The 24,894-nt window shown below is 44.5% G+C and overlaps 1 protein-coding gene across 1 annotated transcript in view; it reads left to right on the plus strand.

The window, feature by feature from the left end:
• The window catches only part of LOC138947803 (uncharacterized), a 217,600-nt gene extending 204,332 nt beyond the window's left edge, over positions 1-13,268 (plus strand). Inside the window, exons 13-15 of the mRNA XM_070319361.1 lie at positions 97-237; positions 10,128-10,280; positions 12,915-13,268. Of these exons, the coding sequence (XP_070175462.1) occupies positions 97-237; positions 10,128-10,280; positions 12,915-13,112 (492 nt within the window). The 3' untranslated portion in view covers positions 13,113-13,268. The remainder of the gene's footprint in view (positions 1-96; positions 238-10,127; positions 10,281-12,914) is intronic.
• Positions 13,269-24,894: the final 11,626 nt, after the last annotated feature.

The following is a 24,894-nucleotide window of genomic DNA, read 5'->3' on the forward strand; positions in this document are numbered from 1 at the left end:
GATGTACAGTTCATACCTTTACACACGTAGAACACGGACATCAATTGTCACTCTGATTATACATTTTACTTTCTAAATGTTGATGTTACTTTGCAGGCCCTTCGTTTCCATGACAACCACACGGAGCACGTCGTGCTGAGTAACAACCACCAGACAGCGATGTTTAATGGTATTGCCTTTTATGCCCGTGGTATCGTCTTGTCGCGTGACCCCATAGAGGTCAACAAGGTGTATGAGGTAACACACACACACATACACTCACACACACACACACACACACACACACACGCACGTACGCACACACTCACGCGCACGCACACACACACACACACACACACACACACACACACACACACACACACACCACCACCACCACCACCACCACCACCACCCTCGTGTCGATTCCCATTCTAGGTTTTTATTCCCCTTGAGGACGTTTTCTTCATACTCAACATGGGAGTCTCTCGGGGTAGTGTCGTTGCCCCGACATTGTTCAGCATCATGCTGCTTGACATTCACACATCCAGGACGGATGGAACTCTGTATGCGGACGATCTGGCTTTATGGTCAAACCACAAATCAAAAGAAACTCAACACAGAACCAACCTTAAGATATATTAAACAAAGAAACCAGCATTGTCGATCATTTGTAAACACACGGCTTTGAGATTGCCGCCGAGAAAACGACATTTATATTGTCACGAGAAAGAAGGTACAGAAAAAGGTCACAGTTACAGTCAACAACACACCGCTAGAGCCTAAAAAACAAGTCAAATTCCTGGGCCTCACCTTCACGTCGAACCTTACATGGGGGCAACACACCAAAACACCTTGTTTGTCAGCAAAGCCAAGAAAGCACTCCTCAAAGAATCAAAACGAGAGACATGGATTGAGGTGCACGAAGCGAAACTGGGTGCCACCCACTTGGGGTGTATGCAACCGCGCGAGCGGATTTGTTGAAATCGACCAAAGCTAATTGATTATGTGAATGAATGCAAATGCGCTAGCACGCTGTCATACGGAAACAAACAAAACTCCAACTGTAAGTTCCCTCCACTGTATTAAGCAGTTATGACAACATACACACAAATACAAACAATCATGAACATAAAGGTTATATACTCAAAAATCTGGTACTCACAATTTTGTAGCAATAAAACACCTAGAGATGACAATCTCGTACAATTGTGCTACCAAAACTCTTTACTCTTCAAACAGGTAAAGAAATACCAACGGTCCGTGACCACATAGGCGCACGGTATCTAGTCTAAGTGTAACGACTCACGGCTCTTGTATAGTAAAAAAAATCACCGTCTGCTCTGGCTACTCAATATTCCTTATCTTACGTTATCAAGTTCTTGTGGACATAATTATTTGAATTCTGGTCCTACACAGAATCACACAGCTTTTATAGCCGTACACTAGGAAATGTATTTCTACTAAATCATACTTACTGGCGACCTCGGTCTACTCAGTAATATCGCCCAGTGACCTCTAAGGTCCAACCATATACGGGCACAACATAACCGCGCTCTAACGTCTTGAGATCCCGTCGAATCTCCGCTAGGCAAGTCAATAGGTAATTCTATACGGCGACTTCTCAGATCCATAGTTCCCGTCATCTGGTCACTACCTTCCTGTCTGACCGGTTATACGACGCACTGCACAACATAAATAGCGGACATCTTGTCTTAGATATCTGTCTGCTATGTTTAAAGTTACAGTGTTAGTCGATTCAACTTATGCGATAAACATTAACGATACTCAAATGTCTATTCCATTTACCTTAAAAGTGCTTTACGCGGGTTTCCTTCCTCCCGGTCGATTCCTGTATCAGACCCCTCTCTGTCGCTGGACAGTGGTCAAGTGTAAAGCTATCTGCGTTACGATTCACAACGTCAACTCTGTCAGTGAGTGAGCTGAATTCACAGCACGTGCTAGTCACTTTGCTGTGTCACACTAGTACCCCTGGTTAGCGCTTCTAAAAAGCGTGGAGGATATCACTGTCAACATTGCTGAGGACGAGTCGTCAATTTCTCTTCGCCAAAATTCTCCTGTGTAAAATGAAAGTAACGGAAACTAATAAATGTAATTACTGTTGTGATGTAACTGATTTCATTGAACACTTCTTTTTTGAATGCCCGGTTGTATACAAATTCTGGAAGTTTATTGAAGAATTTATTTTTCGTACTTTAGAAATTAAGATTGTTTTGAAAGTTAGTGATGTTTTATTTGGTATGCATTTTGTAATGGCGAAAAAGGCAACTATGTATAAATTGAACCACATTATCTTAATCGGAAAAATGTGCGTTAGTATATATAAACAAGTCGCGTAAGGCGAAAATACAATATTTAGTCAAGTAGCTGTCGAACTCACAGAATGAAACTGAACGCAATGCCATTTTTCAGCAAGACCGTATACTCGTAGCATCGTCAGTCCACCGCTCATGGCAAAGGCAGTGAAATTGACAAGAAGAGCGGGGTAGTAGTTGCGCTAAGAAGGATAGCACGCTTTTCTGTACCTCTCTTTGTTTTAACTTTCTGAGCGTGTTTTTAATCCAAACATATCATATCTATATGTTTTTGGAATCAGGAACCGACAAGGAATAAAATGAAAGTGTTTTTAAATTGATTTCGACAATTTAATTTTGATAATAATTTTTATATATTTAATTTTCAGAGCTTGTTTTTAATCCGAATATAACATATTTATATGTTTTTGGAATCAGCAAATGATGGAAAATAAGATAAACGTAAATTTGGATCGTTTTATAAATTTTTATTTTTTTTTACAATTTTCAGATTTTTAATGACCAAAGTCATTAATTAATTTTTAAGCCACCAAGCTGAAATGCAATACCGAAGTCCGGGCTTTGTCGAAGATTACTTGACCAAAATTTCAACCAATTTGGCTGAAAAATGAGGGCGTGACAGTGCCGCCTCAACTTTCACGAAAAGCCGGATATGACGTCATCAAAGACATTTATCAAAAAAATGAAAAAAACGTTCGGGGATTTCATACCCAGGAACTCTCATGTCAAATTTCATAAAGATCGGTCCAGTAGTTTAGTCTGAATCGCTCTACACGCACGCACGCACACACGCACACACATACACCACGACCCTCGTTTCGATTCCCCCTCTATGTTAAAACATTTAGTCAAAACTTGACTAAATGTAAAAAACAAATTCGTTTTTACCGTTGGAAAGTATTTTTAATAGGCAGTTACAGATAAGAAGCATTTTTGTGTGAGTGTTCGAAGAACAAAACGTTAAAAAAGTTAGCTTGTTGTACTCGATAAGTTGTATTTAATTCATTGTATGAGATATTGTTAATTGTTGTTATTTATTTGAATAAAAAATAAGAAAAAAAAATGTCAACATTGCTGGTTAATATATTCCGTGATTTCCTTCACAGATTAGGCTTTGGAAGGGCGTCAATAACAGATATTGTCATCATTTTCACGAGTTTTCATTCACAAGCACCTGGGAAATAACTCTCATGTTCCCCAGGCATTAAATCACCGGTTACCATAGTTGCAGGAAGCAGGTTATACATGGATAATCAAAAGCAAACCCAATAGAAACGCTCGGGGATTCTTCGGCTCTTTTCATTGGTGTTTCCCCAGACCTAAACAGACGACACGACACTGCTTTGCAAAGTTCCAAAAACGAACTGGCAAACTGGCAAAAGTAAACAAAAAACAAAACTACTTCATGAAAGGTCATACATTCATCAAAAACAAATGAAACATAGCGATATGTTTTGTCTTCTTACAAAGTCATGGAGTGCGTGTATCTGTGTTTCGATACACAGACGTTCTGAGAAACACGAACGTCAAGTTCAAGTAAAACGACCCCTGACACACACATTTTGACCCGTGCACAAGACGTTGTATCGATAAACAAAGCACAAATAAGAAACAATAATAAAAGCAAAGAAAATAGCAACAAGATATGCAAACATCTAACAAAGCCGAGCAAGCAGAATGACAGGTCTAATGAAAAACAAAGAGGTACCGAGTCGGAAACAAGATCACGATTCTTTCCTTCGCTGCACGACGCAAATCTTCTGTGACCTTTGGCCCAACGTAGCTTCCACATTCGATCACTAAGCTTAATATTCACAACTGAAAGCCGAGGGGGTGGAATACCGAGATGAACCTACAGAACTGTGTGTAACAAGGGGAAGGAAAACTCGAACATCAGCATAGCGTGTGCATGGGTTTATTCATCACCTCACACCTCACACCTCAGAGCAGAAAATAAAACAATAACCAGGCGGTCATGGGTCGCCTCACATCATCAGCTGGTACCGGTAGGCATCAGCTTACATACGGTCCGGGAATCAGATCAAACTGATGAAACGCAGCCAGAAGATAAACAAATGTTGTCACTGGTTCAAGATGGCACAGTGCGTAAATGGACAGTTCTAGAGCAGTACCGGACTGACTGCAGCTAAGATGATAGGGCGATACAAGTAGTGCGCTGACCACACGCTGAAAACTCAACTTACACAATAAGTTGCTAAGAAAAACTTGCCTACAGCATACTTTTTAAACAATTTCCTAATTAAAAATGCAATTTGCCTACACAAAGAGTCTACAAGATTATGTTGCAAAATTGTCATCTTAAAATCCCTACACCGATTCAAAAGTCAGCTATGCATCGTTCGCTGGACCAATGAGACTGGGTAATTAGGTCAGCCTCTGAAGAGGTCAGTCTTTGTGAATCAGGGGAGCTAACTTACTAGCCGAAACGGTAAGCAAAGTAAGGTAGCAGACGACGCAATAGCAAGTTGTGAAGAATAACTAAGTTCAACTTTGCCTGTTCACATGTGACCTTAAACCTGACATATTTATCCCAACATTTTATGAACTCAAAAACACAGAAAGTTGCTTTCACACGCCAGCTTTGATTGCCAGTGGTTATCCAAACGGAACTCGTGTAGTTATCAGCACGCAACTCGTGTTTCAATGCATGGCTCCCTGTGTTGATTGTGCACTTATTTTCTCACTACCAAAATGATGACAAAAACGATGTTTAGTGGTTTGTTGTCAGACCAGCTTTTTTTTGTCTGTCCTTCGGCCTTGGTCAATAAATATGAAACAAAAGACGATATGCTCCCCCTCGGACCGACACAAAAGCTGGTCTGTCAACAACCCATCAAACATCTTATATTGTGTTTTCAGCGTAGCAATAGGGCCCGATATTTAGAAGAGACAAGTATAATGCCGACGAGTCGAAGACGAGTCGCATTATACTTGTTCGAGTCTAAATATCGGACCCTATTGCTACGATGAAAACACAATAGCGTTTATATCGCATATTCTGTGTCAAAATCATGTTTTTGTCAGCAACAACTACTAGAATGGTCCATGTCGTTGATTGCAGACGACGGTTATAGTGCGCATATCCCCTTTGCGCATGAAGCCACGGAAATAACTGAACATTGGAAAACCCACGGACATGTATTACGAGAAGAATCGAGATAACCGGATGTTTAGCATTACGTCAATATGCTAGGAATCATATGACGTCATGGCGTGTCATGCCTGCCTACTATATTCTGTCTGGAACTTCTGTGTAGACATTTGGGTGACAACTGCGTACATACCTGGTGTAGAGAATGTCGAAGCTGATGAAGAATCTAGAAAACTGAATTTAGATGCTGAGTGGAAGTTAAACTCGAATTTACTCTTCCACGCTCTTCAAATACTTGAGTTTGAGCCAGAGATATATTTGTTTGCTTCCTGAATTAATCGTCAGTACCCCAGATACGTAATATATCGGCCGGATCCAGAAGCGGTTAGTGTCAATGCACTTAGCATGTCGTGGTATGGATTGTGATTGTATCCTTTTCCACCTTTTTGTTTACTGCCCAGGGTACTACAAAAGATGAACAAGGACAAAGCACAAGGTGTGATAGTGGTTCCATACTGTCCAAGCCAGCCCTGGTTCCCTCGGTTAGGGAGTCTGTTGATAGAGAAGCCAGTTCTTGTGTCAGCAAGGGACAATCTACTTCACATGCCTGCAAACCCAAACATGGAGCATCGGCTCAGAAAAACACTGCACATTCTTATTTGCAAAGTATCAGGGGTAGGCTCAGAAGCAGAGGACTTTCACAGCAAGCAGCCTCAGTGGTCTGCGCATCCTGGAGAACAGGGACAGCTAAATTATACGCCGTATGCATCAACAAGTGGAAAATGTATGCGAGTAAAAGAGGCATTGATCCGGTTCCCCCTTCTGTAATCAATGCAGTAAATTTCCTGGGAACATTGTTTGCTGCTGGACAAAGTTATAGTAGTATCTGTGTTGCGAGATCAGCACTTTCAGGCTACCTTGAAATAGAAGACTGTGGCAATTTTGGTGAACACAGATTGGTTAAGCGGTTTGTAAAGGGGATTTTTGAATTGAGACCATCTTTCCCTAAGTACTCTGCTACGTGGGACGTAGATACAGTTCTCTCTTATCTAGAGAATCTTATCCCATTGGAAAAATTGACTTTAAAAGAATTATCAAGCAAGTTAGCTACATTGATTGCTATCCTATCCGGACAAAGGTGTCAGACAATTCCCTCCCTTTCTTTGTCTTCAATGAAACTTACAGGCTACAAGTGTGTGTTTCATATAAACTCAGTGATGAAACAATCAAAGAAAGGAAAACATGTAGCTCCAATTGAGTTATTGTCGTTTGACAAAAATCCTAATCTGTGTGTAATTGCAACCCTCAAAGAATATTTACGTCGTACAAAGGACTTGAGAGACACAGATAAACTGTTCGTAAGTTATCAAAAGCCTCATGGACCTATTTCCAAAGATACACTGGCTCGGTGGATTAGAGACACTCTGAGTAGAGCAGGTGTGGATACCTCTTTGTTCACGGCTCACAGCACCAGATCTGCAAGTACGTCGGCAGCGGCTGCCAGGGGCACGCCAATTGACGTCATAATGAAAGCTGCCGGATGGTCGTCGGAGTCCACCTTTGCCCGTTTTTACAAAAAAGACACCTTCGGTTAACATGGGCTGGACTCTTTTCTCAAGAAAGATTGTGGTGAGTGATTTCGTCAAAGAATATAACTTGACAGTTTGGAAGGTTACGGTGGTGATAAACATGTACACATATCTCTAAACATTCCTTGACGAAAACGTCCTGGCATGTTGAGGCTAAATTACCACAAACATGCGAGTACTTACCTTGTGTAAGTTGAAGCTTGTTTCGGATTTGGCCGATACATGTTACAGGAACGTTTATGTCAAGTCCCACCCTAATCCTGTGGAAATAAAAATCCCAGCCCTTGGGTTACGTTATAGTCTAGTTCTCTTGACGGAGAATAATTAATTAGTGTACATGTTGTATGTATTATAAATGTTCTGAAGAGTGAGCTTGCGCATGCGCGTTCTTCTATTACTTGACATAAACGTTCCTGTAACATGTATCGGCCAAATCCGAAACAAGCTTCAACTTACACAAGGTAAGTACTCGCATGTTTGTGGTAATTACAATGAAAGATAACTCTGTACCTTTCTCGTCACTAGTAAGAGAAATCATTTCAAGCAGTTACAGAGATCACCTACACAATCATATAAACCGTCGGTTTGAAACGAAACGATGGCGAAACAGGCTGGGCTTTTGTCACAACTGCCATCAAAATAACAACAAAATCAACAATAAACTCAACAAGGATGTGTCCATTTCGTATCGTATGAGCATCCCACTATATTAATGACCTCCCTCAACCCCCAACAAGAGTCGTCATTCTCTCCGACTCAAAATCAGCTCTGACTACTCCACAAAATGGTTCCAGAAACCAGGCAGAGCTTCAGGCGGAAATATTGTTCATCTGCCACCAAGTCATTGAGCTGCGGCTCTGTGAAGATATTGGGTAGTTTTCTGGGAATTGCACACACACACACACACACACACACACACACACACACACACACACGCGCGCGAACGCACGCATACACACACACACATACCACTACACACACACAACACACACACACACACATACACACTCACACATACCACTACACACACATACACACACACACACACACATACCACCACGCACACACACAAACACACACACACACACACACGAGGGTCGTGATGTGTCTGTCTGTGTCTGTGTCTGTGTCTGTGTCTGTGTCTGTTTCTATGTCTGTGTCTGTATGTGTGTGTGTAGAGCGATTCAGACTAAACTACTGGACCAAATCTTTATGAAATTTAACATGAAAGTTCCTGGGTATGATATCCCCAGACGTTTTTTTCTTTTTTTTGATAAATTTCTTTGATGACGTAATATCCGGCTTTTCGTGAAAGTTGAGGCGGCACTGTAACGCTCTCATTTTTCAACCAAATTGGTTGAAATTTTGGTCAAGTAATCTTCGACAAAGCCCGGACTTCGGTATTGCATTTCAGCTTGGTGGCTTAAACATTAATTGATAACTTTGGTCATTGAAAATCTGAAAATGGTAAAAAAATATTTTTTTTTATAAAACAATCCAAATTTACGTTTATCTTATTCTCCATCATTACATTTAGTCAAGTTTTGAATAAATGTTTTAACGTAGAGGGGGGAATCGAGACGAGGGTCGTGGTGTATGTGCGTGCGTGTGTGTCTGTGTGTCTGTGTGTGTGTAGAGCGATTCAGACTAAACTACTGGACCGATCTTTATTAGATTTTACATGAGAGTTCCAGGGTATGATATCCTCGAACGTTTTTTTCTCATTTTTTTTAAAAAGGTCTTTGATGACGTCATATCCGGCTTTTCGTGAAAGTTGAGGCGGCACTGTCACGCCCTCATTTTTCAACCAAATTGGTTGAACTTTTGGTCAAGTAATGTTCGACAAAGCCCGGACTTCGGTATTGCATTTCAGCTTGGTGGCTTAAAAATTAATTAATGACTTTGGTCATTAAAAATCTGAAAATTGTAAAAAAAAAAAAATAATTATAAAACGATCCAAATTTACGTTCATCTTATTCTCCATCATTTGCTGATTCCAAAAACATATAAATATGTTATATTTGGATTAAAAACAAGCTCTGAAAATTAAATATAAAATGTCCGAAATCGATTTAAAAACTATTTCATCGTATTCCTTGTCGGTTCCTGAATCCAAAAACATATAGATATAATATGTTTGGATTAAAAACACGCTCAGAAAGTTAAAACGAAGAAAGGTACAGAAAAGCGTGCTATCCCGCTCAGCGCAACTACTACCCCGCTCTTCTTGTCAATTTCACGGCATTTGCCGTGAGCGGTGGACTGACGATGCTACGAGTATACGGTCTTGTTGCGTTGCATTGCGTTCAGTTTCATTCTGTGAGTTCGACAGCTACTTGACTAAATATTGTATTTTCGCCTTACGCGACTTGTTTTCTGATTCCAAAAACATATAAATATGTTATATTTGGATTAAAAACAAGCTCTGAAAATTAAAAATATAAAAATTATGATCAAAATTAAATTTTCGAAATCAATTTAAAAACACTTTCATCTTATTCCTTGTCGGTTCCTGATTCCAAAAACATATAGATATAATATGTTTGGATTAAAAACACGCTCAGAAAGTTAAAACGAAGAGAGGTACAGAAAAGCGTGCTATCCTTCTCAGCGCAACTACTAAACCGCTCTTCTTGTCAATTTTACTGCCTTTGCCATGAGCATGAGCGGTGGACTGACGATGCTATTGTACGGTCTTGCAGAAAATTTGCATTGCGTTCAGTTTCATTCTGTGAGTTCGACAGCTACTTGACTAAATGTTGTATTTTCGCCTTACGCGACTTGTTTCATACTCACGAGATTCGATCCTTGTTAATGTTAAACTCCTAATAGCGGCTTGCGAGGGCGGAATGAAGCTCTCTCTTCTTTTCTTTCTTTCTTTCTTTCTGTCGTTGTGTTTTTCTTTCTGTCTCTCATTCTTTTTATTTTTCCAGTATTTTTCTTTTCCGTTCTTTCCTTCTTTCTTTCTTTCTTTCTTTCTTTCTTTCTTTCCTTTTTTATTTCTCTCTATTCTGCCCTTTTTCCTTCCTTCTTTCTTTCTTTCCATCTTTCTTTATTCATAGTATGTATGTATTCAGGTAGCTTCATCGTTCAGTTGTCTGCCCTTTTATATAGGTCCACATAACGAAAAGCGACATAGGAATGGGGGCACCAGGTGTGGGAGTGGTGACGTCATCACCAGACAGCCTGACAGTGCCATGCAAGGCTGGGGGCTGGGAGAGTGCAGTGGCTGTCCACAGTGCTTGTTTCACTGACCATGGTGATAGGGTGAGTTACGCTCATTGTCATTCCTGCTGGCGATCGCTTGTGTGTGTGTGTGTGACGGTACGTGTGTGTGCGTGTGTGACTGTGCGTGTGAGCGTGCGTGTGTGTGTGTGTGTGTGTGTGTGTGTGTGTGTGTGTGTGTGTATGACAGTACATATGTGTGTGTGTGTGTGTATGACACTACTTGTGTTTGTGTGTGTGTATGTGTGTGTGTGTGTGTGTGTGTGTGTGTGTGCATGACAGTACGTGTGTTTGTGTGTGTGTGTGTGTGAGTGTCTGTGTGTGTGTGTGTGTGATACTACTTCTTTGTGTGTGTGTGTGTGTATGTGTGTGTTTGGGTGTGTGTGTGTGTATGACAGTACGTGTGTGTGTGTGACACTACTTGTGTGTGTGTGTGTGTGGGGGTGTGTGTGTGTGAGTGTGTGTCTCGCCCACGACCTCAGGATCAAGCCCCCTCCTCAGCGCAGATGGGAACACTCTCATCACAGACAAAGAGAAGATCCTTGACAGGTGGGCTGAGCATTTTGACGATGTCCTGAATCGCCCTTCAACCATCAATGACGAAGCCATAAATCGTCTCCCCCAAGTGCCCATCAACGAAGCGCTGGATGACCCTCCAACCTTGCTTGAGACCCAGAAAGCAATACGTCTCCTATCAAGTGGCAAAGCACCTGGCTCAGACGCCATCCCAGCTGAGGTCTACAAGGAAGGGGGAGCAGCTCTGACCAAAAGGCTTGAGACAATTCCTCAGGAATTCAAAGACGCTTCTATCATACACCTGTACAAGCGCAAAGGAAACAGGCCTGTGACAACCACAGAGGCATATCCCTGCTCTCCATTGCAGGGAAGATCCTTGCCAGGATCCTGCTCAACCGCCTCACAGCTCACCTCGACCAGGGGCTCCTGCCTGAGAGTCAGTGTGGATTCAGGAAAGAGCGTGGGACCATCGACATGGTGTTCGCTGCCAGGCAGCTACAAGAGAAATGCCAGGAGCAGAACTCTGACCTGTTCTCAACCTATGTCGACTTGACCAAGGCCTTCGACACTGTCAGCAGAGAGGGTCTGTGGAATATCATGGCCAAGTACGGATGCCCAAGGAAATTCATCGCCTTGGTACAGCAGTTCCACGAGGGCATGCAGGCCAGAGTCCAAGACAGCGGAGAGACGTCTGACCCGTTCCCAGTCACAAATGGGGTCAAACAAGGCTGTGTCCTGGCGCCGACACTGTTCAGCCTCATGTTTTCGGCCATGCTGACAGACGCATTCCGAGACGGAGATATCGGGATCGCCCTGAGGTACCGCACAGATGGTAAACTGTTCAACCTTCGGAGGCTCCAAGCAAAAACCAAGGTCATAAAGGATATCATCAGAGACTTCCTGTTTGCTGATGACTGTGCCCTCAACGCTGTCTCAGAAGCTGATATGCAATGCAGCGTTGACATGTTCTCCAGCGCTTGCACAAACTTTGGTCTGACGATCAGCACAAAGAAGACTGAAGTCCTCCATCAGCCAGCGCCTGGAAAACCTTATGTCGAGCCCAACATCACAGTCAATGGCCAGAGACTCAACACGGTGAACCGCTTCACCTACCTGGGCAGCACACTGTCGCAGAATGTCACCATCGACGACGAAGTGAACGTGAGAATAGCGAGAGCCAGCTCCACTTTTGGCAGACTGTACCCAAATGTCTGGAACAGAAGAGGCATCACCACCCAGACCAAGCTGAAAGTGTACAGGGCAGTGGTGCTCCCAACGCTGCTCTATGCTTGCGAGACATGGACAGTGTACCAACGGCATGCCAGGAAACTGAACCATTTCCACACAACAAGTCTCAGAAAGATCCTAAGCATAAAGTGGCAGGACAAAGTCCCAGATACAGAAGTGCTAGCCAGAGCATATCTCCCCAGCATCACTACCATCCTGATGCAGTCCCAGCTTCGCTGGGCTGGGCACGTAGCCCGTATGCCAGACGAAAGACTGCCCAAATGACTGTTCTATGGCGAGCTGCAACAGGGCCAGCGGTCCCACGGAGGACAGAAGAAACGCTTCAAAGACACTCTCAAAGCCTCACTGAAAGCGTTTTCTATCAACCCTGACACGTGGGAGAAATCTGCACTGGATCGTGCCACCTGGCGCTCCTCCATCCACAAAGGCGCCAAGATGTGCGAGGCCAGCAGAACCACCGCCGCTGAGTTGATGAGACAGGCCCGAAAAGCCCGTGCCATCAACCCTCCTGGAGACGTCCCACTCGTCCCTTGTCCCTTTTGTATCCGAACCTTCCGTGCCAAGATCGGCCTTGTCAGCCATCTGCGCACGCACAGAAATAGCCAGCCTCAGCAACCCCCGGATGACTAGAGTGGTCCTCGTCGACTCGACGGACGAACGACATGTGTGTGTGTGTGTGTTTGTTTGTGTGTGTGTGTGTTTGTGTGTGTGTGTGTGTGTGTGTGTGTGTGTGTGTGTGTGTGTGTGTGTGTGTGTGTGTGTGTGTAAGACAATGCGTGTGTGTGACATTACGTGTGTGTTCCTGTTTGCGTGTGTGTATGTATGTGTACGTGCGAGCAGTATCCACTAACAAAGTACAGTGACAACACAACCCCAGTAACTCAGCAGTCATCCAGATCTGTGTGGTTTCAGAGAGACTCTGACGTAGGAAAGGCCCTGGGTGACTTACCGGTAGACAGCCGTGTGGGGGTGAGTCTTGACCCCAGCAGAAGTCTCCATCTCCACGTCAACGGTGCTGACCAGGGAGTTGTCCCCTGTCGGTCACTGCCTGACCCATGCTGGGCACTGTGGGAGATGAATTTGTTTTACCCAGAGGTGAGTGTCAGGTAGTGACTCCGTCTTGACGTGTTCTGGTGATATTTGTGGTGGATGTGTGTATGTGTTTGGAACTGTTTCTGTTTCTGCCACTGTTGCTGACAATGTTTTTGTTATTTCCGGTGCTGGTGATAATGTTGTGGTTGTGGTAGGGGTGATTACGGTGTGTTGTTGTTGTTGTTGTTGTTGTTGTAGTCTTCTTCTTCGTCTTCTTCTTCTCCTTCTTCTTCTTCTTCTTCTTCTTCTTCTTCTTCTTCTTCTTCTTCTTCTTCTTCACCCATGACACACACATTTCTTCCTTCCTAAGAAGCTTTATACTGCAGCATGCCTTGCTCTGTGTCACGTTTCAATATATCACTTAAGGTGATTATGAACCGGTTAATTACTACTAATTAACTAACCACACCACGATCCACTCTCGCAGTCATACAATTAAATAGAGTCAACAAAAGTATAAGTTTCAGACGCCTGTTTATGTATAAACTCTCCACCTCCCTCGAGCCTTCACTCAAAATATGTTCCTTTTACGTTCTCAACACGTAAAAAAACAGTGTTCACTGACAAAATGCCAGTAGTATATAGAAAATTATAGTAACACGCTGAACCCGTGTAAATATAGTTAAATGCGAATGTTCTGTTCGAAAAGCTCTAGTTCGTGCAGGGGTCACACCCCACGTTGTCACTACTCCAATGAAATCATAGATACGAAAAGACAACGGTGGTCAACGGGGTGCGTACGACATGGTGCACTTAGCTTTATCTCTGCTGCTGCTGCTTAGCCGGTATGCTGGTTAGTCGGTTCGCTGGTTAGCCGGTCCGCTGGTTAGCCGGTTCGCTGGTTAGCCGGTCCGCTGGTTAGCCGGTCTCCTGGTTAGCCGGTCTCCTGGTTAGCGTAGCCCCAACAGTTCCCGCCAGAGTCAGCCGTGCCGATGTTACGGGAACGTAACGAACGAACGAAACGAACGAACGAAGGAAGGCTGCAAACAGAAAGCATCGGTGCACTAAACATGTCAGCTACCCCTCACCCACCACCTTAAAACATGTCATCTTTAAATATCTCATCGAGCACGTGGGCCTGCACAAAACTGACTTTTTACAACAACAAAACAGCCATTTTCCGTCCTTCTCTCCCTATCTGCAAAAACCATATACAGATTAGTATTTTAGCGTCACAGAGAGTAAATTATGCGCTAACCTGGAAAGAACAACAGAGAGTATTTCATTCCACAACACAGACTCATCAACAGCGTTAAATAATGATTTATTACCTCAAAAGCCTATGATTGTAACTCTCAATGGAAGCAAAGTCCGCCTCCTCCCTGGAACAGTCTCTGTTCGTCAACAGTGACCCAAAACGTCCAGAACCCCTTGTCGAATCCTTATGCGAAAGCCATCGCCGACGAAGGAAATGTGACGACTTGTCCTCAGCAAAATACGTGGCAGAGGAAAGGAATAACTTGTGGAAGTTCCCCTAGAGTGCCGAATATGATACTCGGTGAAAAACCATCATACTCTAGTAACTGTGTGTTAGGTCCTTCCCCTTCTGCCGCTGGGTGTCAAGTGTGTCGTCCTTGAGTCTCTGACAGACCACCTAGCCAAATACACGTGACTGACCTGGTCACCAAACCAGTCCAGCTATACACAGTTTTGCCTCCCCAAGCAGGAAAAAAGACACGAGAAACTCAATCCCTGAAAATCCCGTGCGCGCTGTCAGCTAAAAAAACCGTCAGCCCTATGACAGCAGAAACCTGCACTGTGAAGCTCGTGCGTTTCAAAACATCCGTGCTCGGGAGCACTGTCAGCAAAAACTCTGCTGTGTCCAATATCACGCACAGGCGCTTTCTATCATACATTGACCCAGAACAGGCACTCCACTGAGTGACGCTTTCTTGGTCTCTGTCACCCGATCGTGACACACCTCCCCTCTTCAAGACGAAACCTCGGTTTCGCTCACAGTCATGTTCTCCTCTACCGCCCGAGAGAGAAAGTCAGCTCCAACATTGTTGGCGCCCGGAATGACGCGTACCGTGAATTGGTACGGTTGGAGAATCAACGCCCAGCGCATAAGTCTGGCGTTTGCCAACCTTGCAACCTGAAGATATTGCAGAGGTTGATGGTCCGTCTCCAGACAGAAAGGTCGTCCTCAAGAACGAGCAACCCCTCGTTTCACCCCTGATAACTGCAACCTTCTCTGTCTTCTTGTCTTTGTTCTTCTGGTCTTTGTTCTTCTCCCCGTAGGCAGTCCTCTCTATGTAGGCGCGCAGCAGGTTGGCGTGGTACAGGCGTGCTTTCCCGTGCATCATGATCCTGTAGTCGTTCTGGCCCACTTTCGCTGTCACCTCAAAAGGTCCTTGCCACTGCAGTTGTAGCTTGTTGTGTTTGACAGGTAGAAGTAGCAACACCCGTTCTCCAATCTTGAAGCTGCGCGGCCGTGCCTTGCGGTCGAATCCTCGCGCGTAACGCTGTGCTGCTCTTCCCAGGTTCTCTTGAGCCAGTTTGCAGGTCTCTTCAATCCTGTTCCTGAGTTCTACTATGTAGGTCGCTGTCGTCTGCACCTCCTCGTCAGCTTCTTCGTCTGTCCAAGCCTGACGCAGGATAGCCATGGGACCGCGTACCTGTCTGCCGTACAACAGCTCGAATGGGGAAAAGCCCAAGCTCTCCTGAGGAACCTCGCGGTATGCAAAAAGCAATGCTGGGATGTACCTGTCCCACGTGCGTGGTTTCTCCTGAGCTAGTTTCCTCAGCATGGTCTTCAAGGTGCCATTGAACCTTTCCACCAGTCCGTTGCACTGAGCATGGTAAGGAGTGGTGAAGTGCTGCTCCAGTGATAGCAGTCGTGCTGCCTCCGCCATCACTCCTCCCGTGAACTGCGTGCCTCTGTCGGTGAGTACCTCTGATGGAATTCCCAGCCGGGACCACATAGTAACCAGAGCCTCAGCTACTCGCGTGGCTTCAATCGATTTCAGAGGGATCGCCTCTGGGTATCGAGTAGCGTAGTCCACCATGGTCAAAATGTATCTGTTTCCGTCCTCAGACGCAGGCAAGATGGGCCCGATGATGTCCACTGCCACCCGACGAAAGGGTTCGTCGATGAGCGGCATCTTCTCTAAGGGGACCTTCCTCACCCTTCCTTTGGCAACCACCTTCTGGCACTTATCGCAGGACGCACAGAAACGTCGGACATCCGTGCAGATGCCTGGCCAGTAAAAGTGGCGCCAGACACGATCCGTGGTCTTCTTGGTACCAAGATGACCTCCCAGAATCGAGTCGTGTGCCGTTGCCATGACACCCTCGCGAAACTCGCAAGGCACGACAACCTGTTTGAATGTACCTTCTTGGTTGCTGAACTCACGGTAGAGCAACTTCTTGTCCCTGAGGAACTTTGACCTCCCATGCTTCCCGCTCAGCTTCACCTTCCCCGACTTCGCGTGCTCCCGAGGAGTAGCTAAGGTCGGGTCAGAATCCTGAGCCTTCGCGAGAAGCGCGGGGGTCACGTTCCCCAGGGCAGCTCGTGCAGCAGGTAGGGGTTTGAGAGGTTTGTCCTCTCGCTCCGCCTGTGCCCGCGTGAGCACTGAAATGACGTCGGGAGACCGATAAACGGGAACCTCCCTGGTGACGCCGTCCACAAACTGAACCCGGTTTCCAATGAGCAGGTCGCATGGAGGATCGTCCATGACGACGGCCACAATGGTCCCCGTGAACAACGGGGTTACGACCTTGATCACTGCCGTGTTCAAGTCGTAAGCGTGAGATGCCTCGGCCATTCTCACCCTGATGCTGTCTCCTGTGTAGGCCATAGCTGGAACTAGACTCGCCCGAACCACTATCATGTCTGCCCCTGTGTCCCGCAGACCTTCGCCCTTCACTCCGTTAACGTAGACGTTGCAGTGGGGCTGGAAATGTTTCCTGGAGCACGGAACGCAGAGTTGTGGGATGGTGCATGAGCTCGTGACGTCCCTGAACTCCTCACTGCCAACGAAGTGAACGCCCTTCTGGTCAGCCTGTCTCTTGTGGCAGTCCTTCTTCACGTGGCCCCGCTTGTTGCAGTAGTAACACTGGATGTCAGTTCTGGAACTCGATCCCTTGTGTCCCTGATCGTCCTTCCCGTCCTTGGGTCCTGAAGAACCCGAATTTCCCGTTTTTCCTGGCCGTGAGCCTGAAGATTTGCCGGAGATCGCCTGGGCGTCCTCGTGCACTCTGATCCAGTCGGCTGCCTCCTGAGTAGTCTTGGGCTGGTGCTCCTGCACGAAGGTCACCACCTCAGGTCGCAGGCTGGACATCAGTTGTTCCATGACTATGAGGTCGGCAAGGTCGTTGACGGTCCAGTCCTTTTCGGCCATCTCCACCCAGCGCCGCAGGTAGAGGTTAAGGCGTGCCACAAACTGATGACTCAGCTCGCCGCTCAGTCTCTTGCTGTTACGCAGACGTCGTCTGTAGGCTTCAGCAGTCAGGTTAAAGCGCTGGAGTAACGCCTTCTTAAGTGCCTGATAGTCTCTCGCCTCGTCGTCCTCCAAAGCGTTGTAGAGCTGCAATGCGCGTCCCTTTAAGCAGGTGCTAAGGCGGCTAGCCCACGTGGCCTCTTCCCACTTCTGGTCAGATGCAATGCGCTCAAACCGGCGTAAAAAGTCGTCGAGCTCGTCCTTGTCATCGTCGAACGTCGGCAGTCTCGTACGGTCGGCAACAAACGTCGGCGCGCTAGCCTGAGTAAGCGTACCCTTCTCGGCCTGTAGCCTAGCTAGCTCTAGCTGGTGATCGCGATCCGCCTGTTCCTTTCGGTCTAGTCTGTCACGTTCGTCTTTCTTTTCTTGTCTGTCACGTTCGGCCTGTCGTTCCCTTTCTTGTCTGTCAAGTTCATCTTTCTCTTTCCGTTCTTGTCTGTCACGTTCGTCTTTCCTTTCCTGTCTGTCTCGTTCAGCCTGTCGTTCCCTTTCTTGTCTGTCAAGTTCGTCCTTCTTGTCCTGTCGGTCACGTTCTTCTTTTCTTGTCAGTCGCTCAAATTCTTCCTTCCGTTCTACTTCTAAGCGTTTTAGAACGCTTCGGGCTCTAACGCGTGCGTCTCGCTCAGTCGGTTGCTCGCTCCCAGGAGTCTCGAAAGTTATTCTCCTCGTAGGAGATCCCCCTGTAGCCATGGTTAGTTTTAGCAAAGCTTTATTACAAAAGTAAGTCTAACGCGGCTATAGCTAGAACACGCGGTGATGAAATGGATACAAAAATCCAGCAACCAGAAAATGCAGAAGGAAAATCCAAACGGTGTAGAACAAAACGCGTAGCCTACTTTATGGCTGCTTTTTGCGGTGAAACAAAGTGTTTCCCACAGCCGTGGCCTACTTTATCGGCTGCTTTTTGCGGTGAAACAGAGTGTCTCCCACAGCCTTGGTTAGGACAGAAGTCCTCGGACCCTTCCCCCCCAAAATTCCAACAAAGTCAAAATATGGAGAAAAATCCAAGTAAAACAAGACTATAGAAATATAACCTGTTACAGAATGCGAAACAACAATGTAGAGAAAACTGAGTAAAACGAATAACAAATCCGCTAACCCCGCTCAGCTCTCTGCAACGGAAAACTCTGAACGTACAACAACAAAGATTCACAAACAAAGGAAAGGGAAGTAATCACAGTTAGCGCATACAATAACTCACAAATTACAATTTACATTTCCTGCAAGATGTGAATCGCTTAAGGTGTGGTATATGATCAAAACTATACAAAAAAGGGTAGCACCAAGCAGAAAATAAGTCGAGCACTGACGAGATTATCTGCTCTTAGTTATCCTTAATTGGTGGGTCTTTATCAGTCAGAAATTAACTGAGTAAATCCCGGCTTGGCCCCCATGTGTCACGTTTCAATATATCACTTAAGGTGATTATGAACCGGTTAATTACTACTAATTAACTAACCACACCACGATCCACTCTCGCAGTCATACAATTAAATAGAGTCAACAAAAGTATAAGTTTCAGACGCCTGTTTATGTATAAACTCTCCACCTCCCTCGAGCCTTCACTCAAAATATGTTCCTTTTACGTTCTCAACACGTAAAAAAACAGTGTTCACTGACAAAATGCCAGTAGTATATAGAAAATTATAGTAACACGCTGAACCCGTGTAAATATAGTTAAATGCGAATGTTCTGTTCGAAAAGCTCTAGTTCGTGCAGGGGTCACACCCCACGTTGTCACTACTCCAATGAAATCATAGATACGAAAAGACAACGGTGGTCAACGGGGTGCGTACGACATGGTGCACTTAGCTTTATCTCTGCTGCTGCTGCTTAGCCGGTATGCTGGTTAGTCGGTTCGCTGGTTAGCCGGTCCGCTGGTTAGCCGGTTCGCTGGTTAGCCGGTCCGCTGGTTAGCCGGTCTCCTGGTTAGCCGGTCTCCTGGTTAGCGTAGCCCCAACAGTTCCCGCCAGAGTCAGCCGTGCCGATGTTACGGGAACGTAACGAACGAACGAAACGAACGAACGAAGGAAGGCTGCAAACAGAAAGCATCGGTGCACTAAACATGTCAGCTACCCCTCACCCACCACCTTAAAACATGTCATCTTTAAATATCTCATCGAGCACGTGGGCCTGCACAAAACTGACTTTTTACAACAACAAAACAGCCATTTTCCGTCCTTCTCTCCCTATCTGCAAAAACCATATACAGATTAGTATTTTAGCGTCACAGAGAGTAAATTATGCGCTAACCTGGAAAGAACAACAGAGAGTATTTCATTCCACAACACAGACTCATCAACAGCGTTAAATAATGATTTATTACCTCAAAAGCCTATGATTGTAACTCTCAATGGAAGCAAAGTCCGCCTCCTCCCTGGAACAGTCTCTGTTCGTCAACAGTGACCCAAAACGTCCAGAACCCCTTGTCGAATCCTTATGCGAAAGCCATCGCCGACGAAGGAAATGTGACGACTTGTCCTCAGCAAAATACGTGGCAGAGGAAAGGAATAACTTGTGGAAGTTCCCCTAGAGTGCCGAATATGATACTCGGTGAAAAACCATCATACTCTAGTAACTGTGTGTTAGGTCCTTCCCCTTCTGCCGCTGGGTGTCAAGTGTGTCGTCCTTGAGTCTCTGACAGACCACCTAGCCAAATACACGTGACTGACCTGGTCACCAAACCAGTCCAGCTATACACAGTTTTGCCTCCCCAAGCAGGAAAAAAGACACGAGAAACTCAATCCCTGAAAATCCCGTGCGCGCTGTCAGCTAAAAAAACCGTCAGCCCTATGACAGCAGAAACCTGCACTGTGAAGCTCGTGCGTTTCAAAACATCCGTGCTCGGGAGCACTGTCAGCAAAAACTCTGCTGTGTCCAATATCACGCACAGGCGCTTTCTATCATACATTGACCCAGAACAGGCACTCCACTGAGTGACGCTTTCTTGGTCTCTGTCACCCGATCGTGACACTCTGTGGCTGGACCTATACCGTGCCATGACGTCACATTCTGCGTGTTTCATTCCTTCTTAGAGTAAGGTATAATGTAGGATCCCCGATAGCACAGTCGGTCATCTTCTCTTGTTAGGTCACGATGGCGCTGTGCAAGAGAATAGCCTATGTGCTATCGGGGAACCTACCAGTCTGCTCGCTTTCAAAGCGGCCCATACCACGTGACACTACTCATCGACGCGGAACCAGGCTTACCTCACGCCCTATATAAAATACAGCACGTTTTAAATCTTCTTAGCAAGGAAACAATGTGTGTGTCATGGGTGCCTTTTTCTTCTTCTCCTTTTTCTTCTTCGTTTTCTTTTTCGTTTTGCAGATACATGAATATAGCTATTCTGATGGACACGTGGGGGAATTCGGGGGCTGTAATTGGATGGTCTCAACATCATCATCAAAGCATAATGCTACGGAAGTCGGCCATTTTTGCCAATATCCAAAAGCAGATTGGCAATAACAAAGACGCATGGTTCCGGTTTACCCATCTGTACCACACGATGTTAACAATCGGACAACAGCATACACTGACAACTTGAAATTCTTCTCGGGAATGTTTTTCAGATTTACAAATGTCGATAGCATACCCTTTTCTGCTAACTTCCCGATGAAACAGGACTAACCCAATTATTTTCTGTCCCTAAACACCACAAAATGCCCAAAGTCGAAAGATGTACAAACAGGGGAGTAAAATGGAACAGCCGTTTTTGTGTGCTTGTGTGAGCTCAGTTCAAGTTGCCGACTTACACAAACTTTCGCATTCGGCTTTTCTTATCTCGTAACTCCACACTAAATACCCCACTTCCCCTCTGAAATATTGATGTACAACCCATGGCACTAACATTCATGTAGTCGTTTATAACTGAGGTTGAAAAATTCGCTTCATGACGAGACAAGTATAAATGCCATTCACCCAAACTGAAAACTTCGCTGCCGTCTGCTCGCGTTGTACGGATTAGCTGTTCTCTTCTCCTCCCCTTGTTGCATCCTAGTTCTTCAGTTGTTTCTAGTTTTCCGTTGATGTTGTGTTTTGGTCTTCTTCATAAGTAGTCTTGTTCAAAATTAAAAAAAAACTCAAACTTCTTTTTGTTGTATACGAATGAACTAATAAAAAGCTGTTTAACAGCTGTGTTGTCAAATCGAGTTTTTTTCCAAAGTCAGTGTGGCGCCTGCGCAAAACTAATGCGCATAAGAAACGGCGTCTGCTATCAAAACCTGAGATCAACGCATCGACGCAAAAACTGTCATTTTGTAAGTTTGGAACAACAAATCAAGGTCAGAACAGCTATATAATCGCTATTGTATTTTCAGCGTAGCAATAGGGTCCGATATTTAGACTCGAACAAGTATAATGCCGACGAGTCGAAGACGAGTCTAAATATCGGACCCTATTGCTACGCTGAAAACCCAATAGCTGTTAATATTGTTATGTTGATGGTGGTGATGGTGATGATAGTTTTTTTTTCCCCCTTGTTTTTGTGTGTGGTGGTAATGAGGTTATTGCCATTCTTCTTGGTGGTGGTGGTGGTGGTGGTGGTGGTGGTGATGGTTCTGTTACTCCTGCTTCTGCTGACCTTAAAGAACAAAAATCACCGTGTGAAAAAGAAGAAATGCAGCTGAAAAACTCATATGGGTCTATGTTTTTGAAGCATTTTTTCTCTTTACAGCTTACCTGCCTTCCCGTCAGAGACCTGTCCTAGGGGGCGCTAACTCAACACAGGATCCCATTGCTGAGTGGAGTAGTTAACTCATCAGATGAATAGACAGTGTGTAATTAATGATTGTAACATTGTGATTGGACAATACTGGTCTGAACATGAGAAAGAGACATTCATGAAAATGTTTTTATGCCTCAACTGTTTCTCGGACAAGATTGTTTCAGTATGACACAACTGATAATAGAAGGTTTCATACAAGCCTCTGTGTGTGTGTGTGTGTGTGTGTGTGTGTGTGTGTGTGTGTGTGTTTGTGTGTGTGTGTGTGTATGTGTGTGTATGTGCGTATGTGTGCGTGTGTGTGTGTGTGTGCGTGTGTGTGTGTGTGTGTGTGTGTGTGTGTGTGTGTGTGTGTGTTTGTTATGTCAAACATGAATTAACTGAATCATCGATGTTAACATTATGTTAAATAGAAGAAACTCTGCAGTACGTGAAGTTTCATGTTGATAAACATGAGAGCAGGTGTTACCGCTGTGCAGGGTTGAACAGTTACGCACTTTACGATCTGCAAAAAAAGTTGTAATGTCGAAGGATTTGGTGATATTTGGGTGAAATATAAAATACCTACATGTAACATTGTATATTTCAAGTATTATAGTTTTCTTTCAAAACTGAAGAAAAAGTTGCAACAATACTTTAAATAATCAAGCGTGTTCAAATGACATTGAGAAGTGTGAGTGACTGTTGTTTATTCGAAATGGGACAGGCTTTATTTTGAGAACTAAACTACTTTGTTGTGTGGGTGCTTTTTTATTACCATTATCACTTATTTGCATGTTTATCCTCCTGAAAAAAAATGTCTATATCCAAGACTTATTTCTGTAAACTTCATACTTTTCTTGTTTTGGGATATCGTTGAAGATGGAACAGCATGAAGTCAGTGTACAACGCCAGGATGTAAATATCGACTGTTTGATTTTGTCTGCTTGCTGTATGTATGTGTTTTATGTGTTTTACATATGTTTATCTGCACGTGGTTTTGTGCGGATTTGTTTCTGTCGTTTATTGACTCAACTTAGCTGTGGAGATGAAATGACCGTGCAGAAGGCTATGGGTGATTTGTTTCTGTCGTTTATTGACTCAACTTAGCTGTGGAGATGAAATGACCGTGCAGAAGACTATGGGTGATTTGTTTCTGTCGTTTATTGACTCAACTTAGCTGTGGAGATGAAATGACCGTGCAGAAGGCTATGGGTGATTTGTTTCTGTCGTTTATTGACTCAACTTAGCTGTGGAGATGAAATGACCGTGCAGAAGGCTATGGGTGATTTGTTTCTGTCGTTTATTGACTCAACTTAGCTGTGGAGATGAAATGACCGGGCAGAAGGCTATGGGTGATTTGTTTCTGTCGTTTATTGACTCAACTTAGCTGTGGAGATGAAATGACCGTGCAGAAGGCTATGGGTGATTTGTTTCTGTCGTTTATTGACTCAACTTAGCTGTGGAGATGAAATGACCGTGCAGAAGGCTATGGGTGGACGATAATCTTCACGTTGAGTTTTTTCTCGGATGCTGTTTGAATATTTCTCTTTGAAAATTCACACACTGCTGTGCTTTGATGATTTTCAGACACGTCCTAGTTTTGATGACCTTTGTCAAATGTCACAGTCATAGCGAAGTGGAGTTCGAGTAAAATATTTTGTTTTAAGTTTTGAAGCTAAAGCTTTGATTCTTAACATAAATTCTAGGCATGATGATCTCGAGAACTATCTGAAAGTGTCTATCCCCCTTTGTCTTTGTTATCTGATATTTTCTAATTCGTTTTATTTACTATCTAGAAGTGACTACTCAGAGCGCTTAACTTCAATTGTTATCCGATGTTTTCTGTTTCGTTTTTGAACTATCTAAAAGTGACTACTCAGAGCGCTTATCTCTTTTTGTTATCTGATGTTTTCCGTTTGTTTGATGAGTTATTCTAAAGGCGTGTACTTGGCCCCTTGACTTCCGCTAATGTAAAAGGCAGGTACGTGGCTATTTTCTAAAACAAAAAATACCCTGTAAAGGGAATCAACTCTTGTCTATTACCTTGTGAATTGCAGCAAGACCATTTTTCAGTGTTGGCCTGATTGTTATATCTTAAATATTGTAATTTTTCTGTACATCACAATCCAGTCCTTACCCTCTCTACCAACCACCCCCACCCTACCACACACACTGTACACACACACACACACACACACACGCACACACACCCACACACACACAAACACATACACACACACACCGTCACACACACACACTCACACACACACACACTCACATACACACACACACACTCACACACACACACACTCACACTCACACACACACACACTCACATACACACACACACACATACATACACACACACACACACATACACTCACACACACACACACACACTCACACACATACACTCACACCTTTGAACATTTTCCTTGTTGTTTGTAAATCTAGCTGTATTTTAACATGCTCTTTGTTCAATACCTGTATGCATCCACCGTTTCTTTCTTGATCTCCTCGTCTCTTTTGCTTTCTTGCTTCCTTTGTTTGAGTTTCTTTGTTTCCTGCTTTCTTTCTTTCTTTCATTCATTCTTTGTTTCGTTCTGTCTTCCTTTCTTCCTTTCTTTATTTACTGGTCAGGTTAATTTTAGTT

The sequence above is a fragment of the Littorina saxatilis genome, linkage group LG14 (assembly GCF_037325665.1).
Source record: "Littorina saxatilis isolate snail1 linkage group LG14, US_GU_Lsax_2.0, whole genome shotgun sequence".
Taxonomy (NCBI): Eukaryota; Metazoa; Mollusca; class Gastropoda; order Littorinimorpha; family Littorinidae; genus Littorina; species Littorina saxatilis.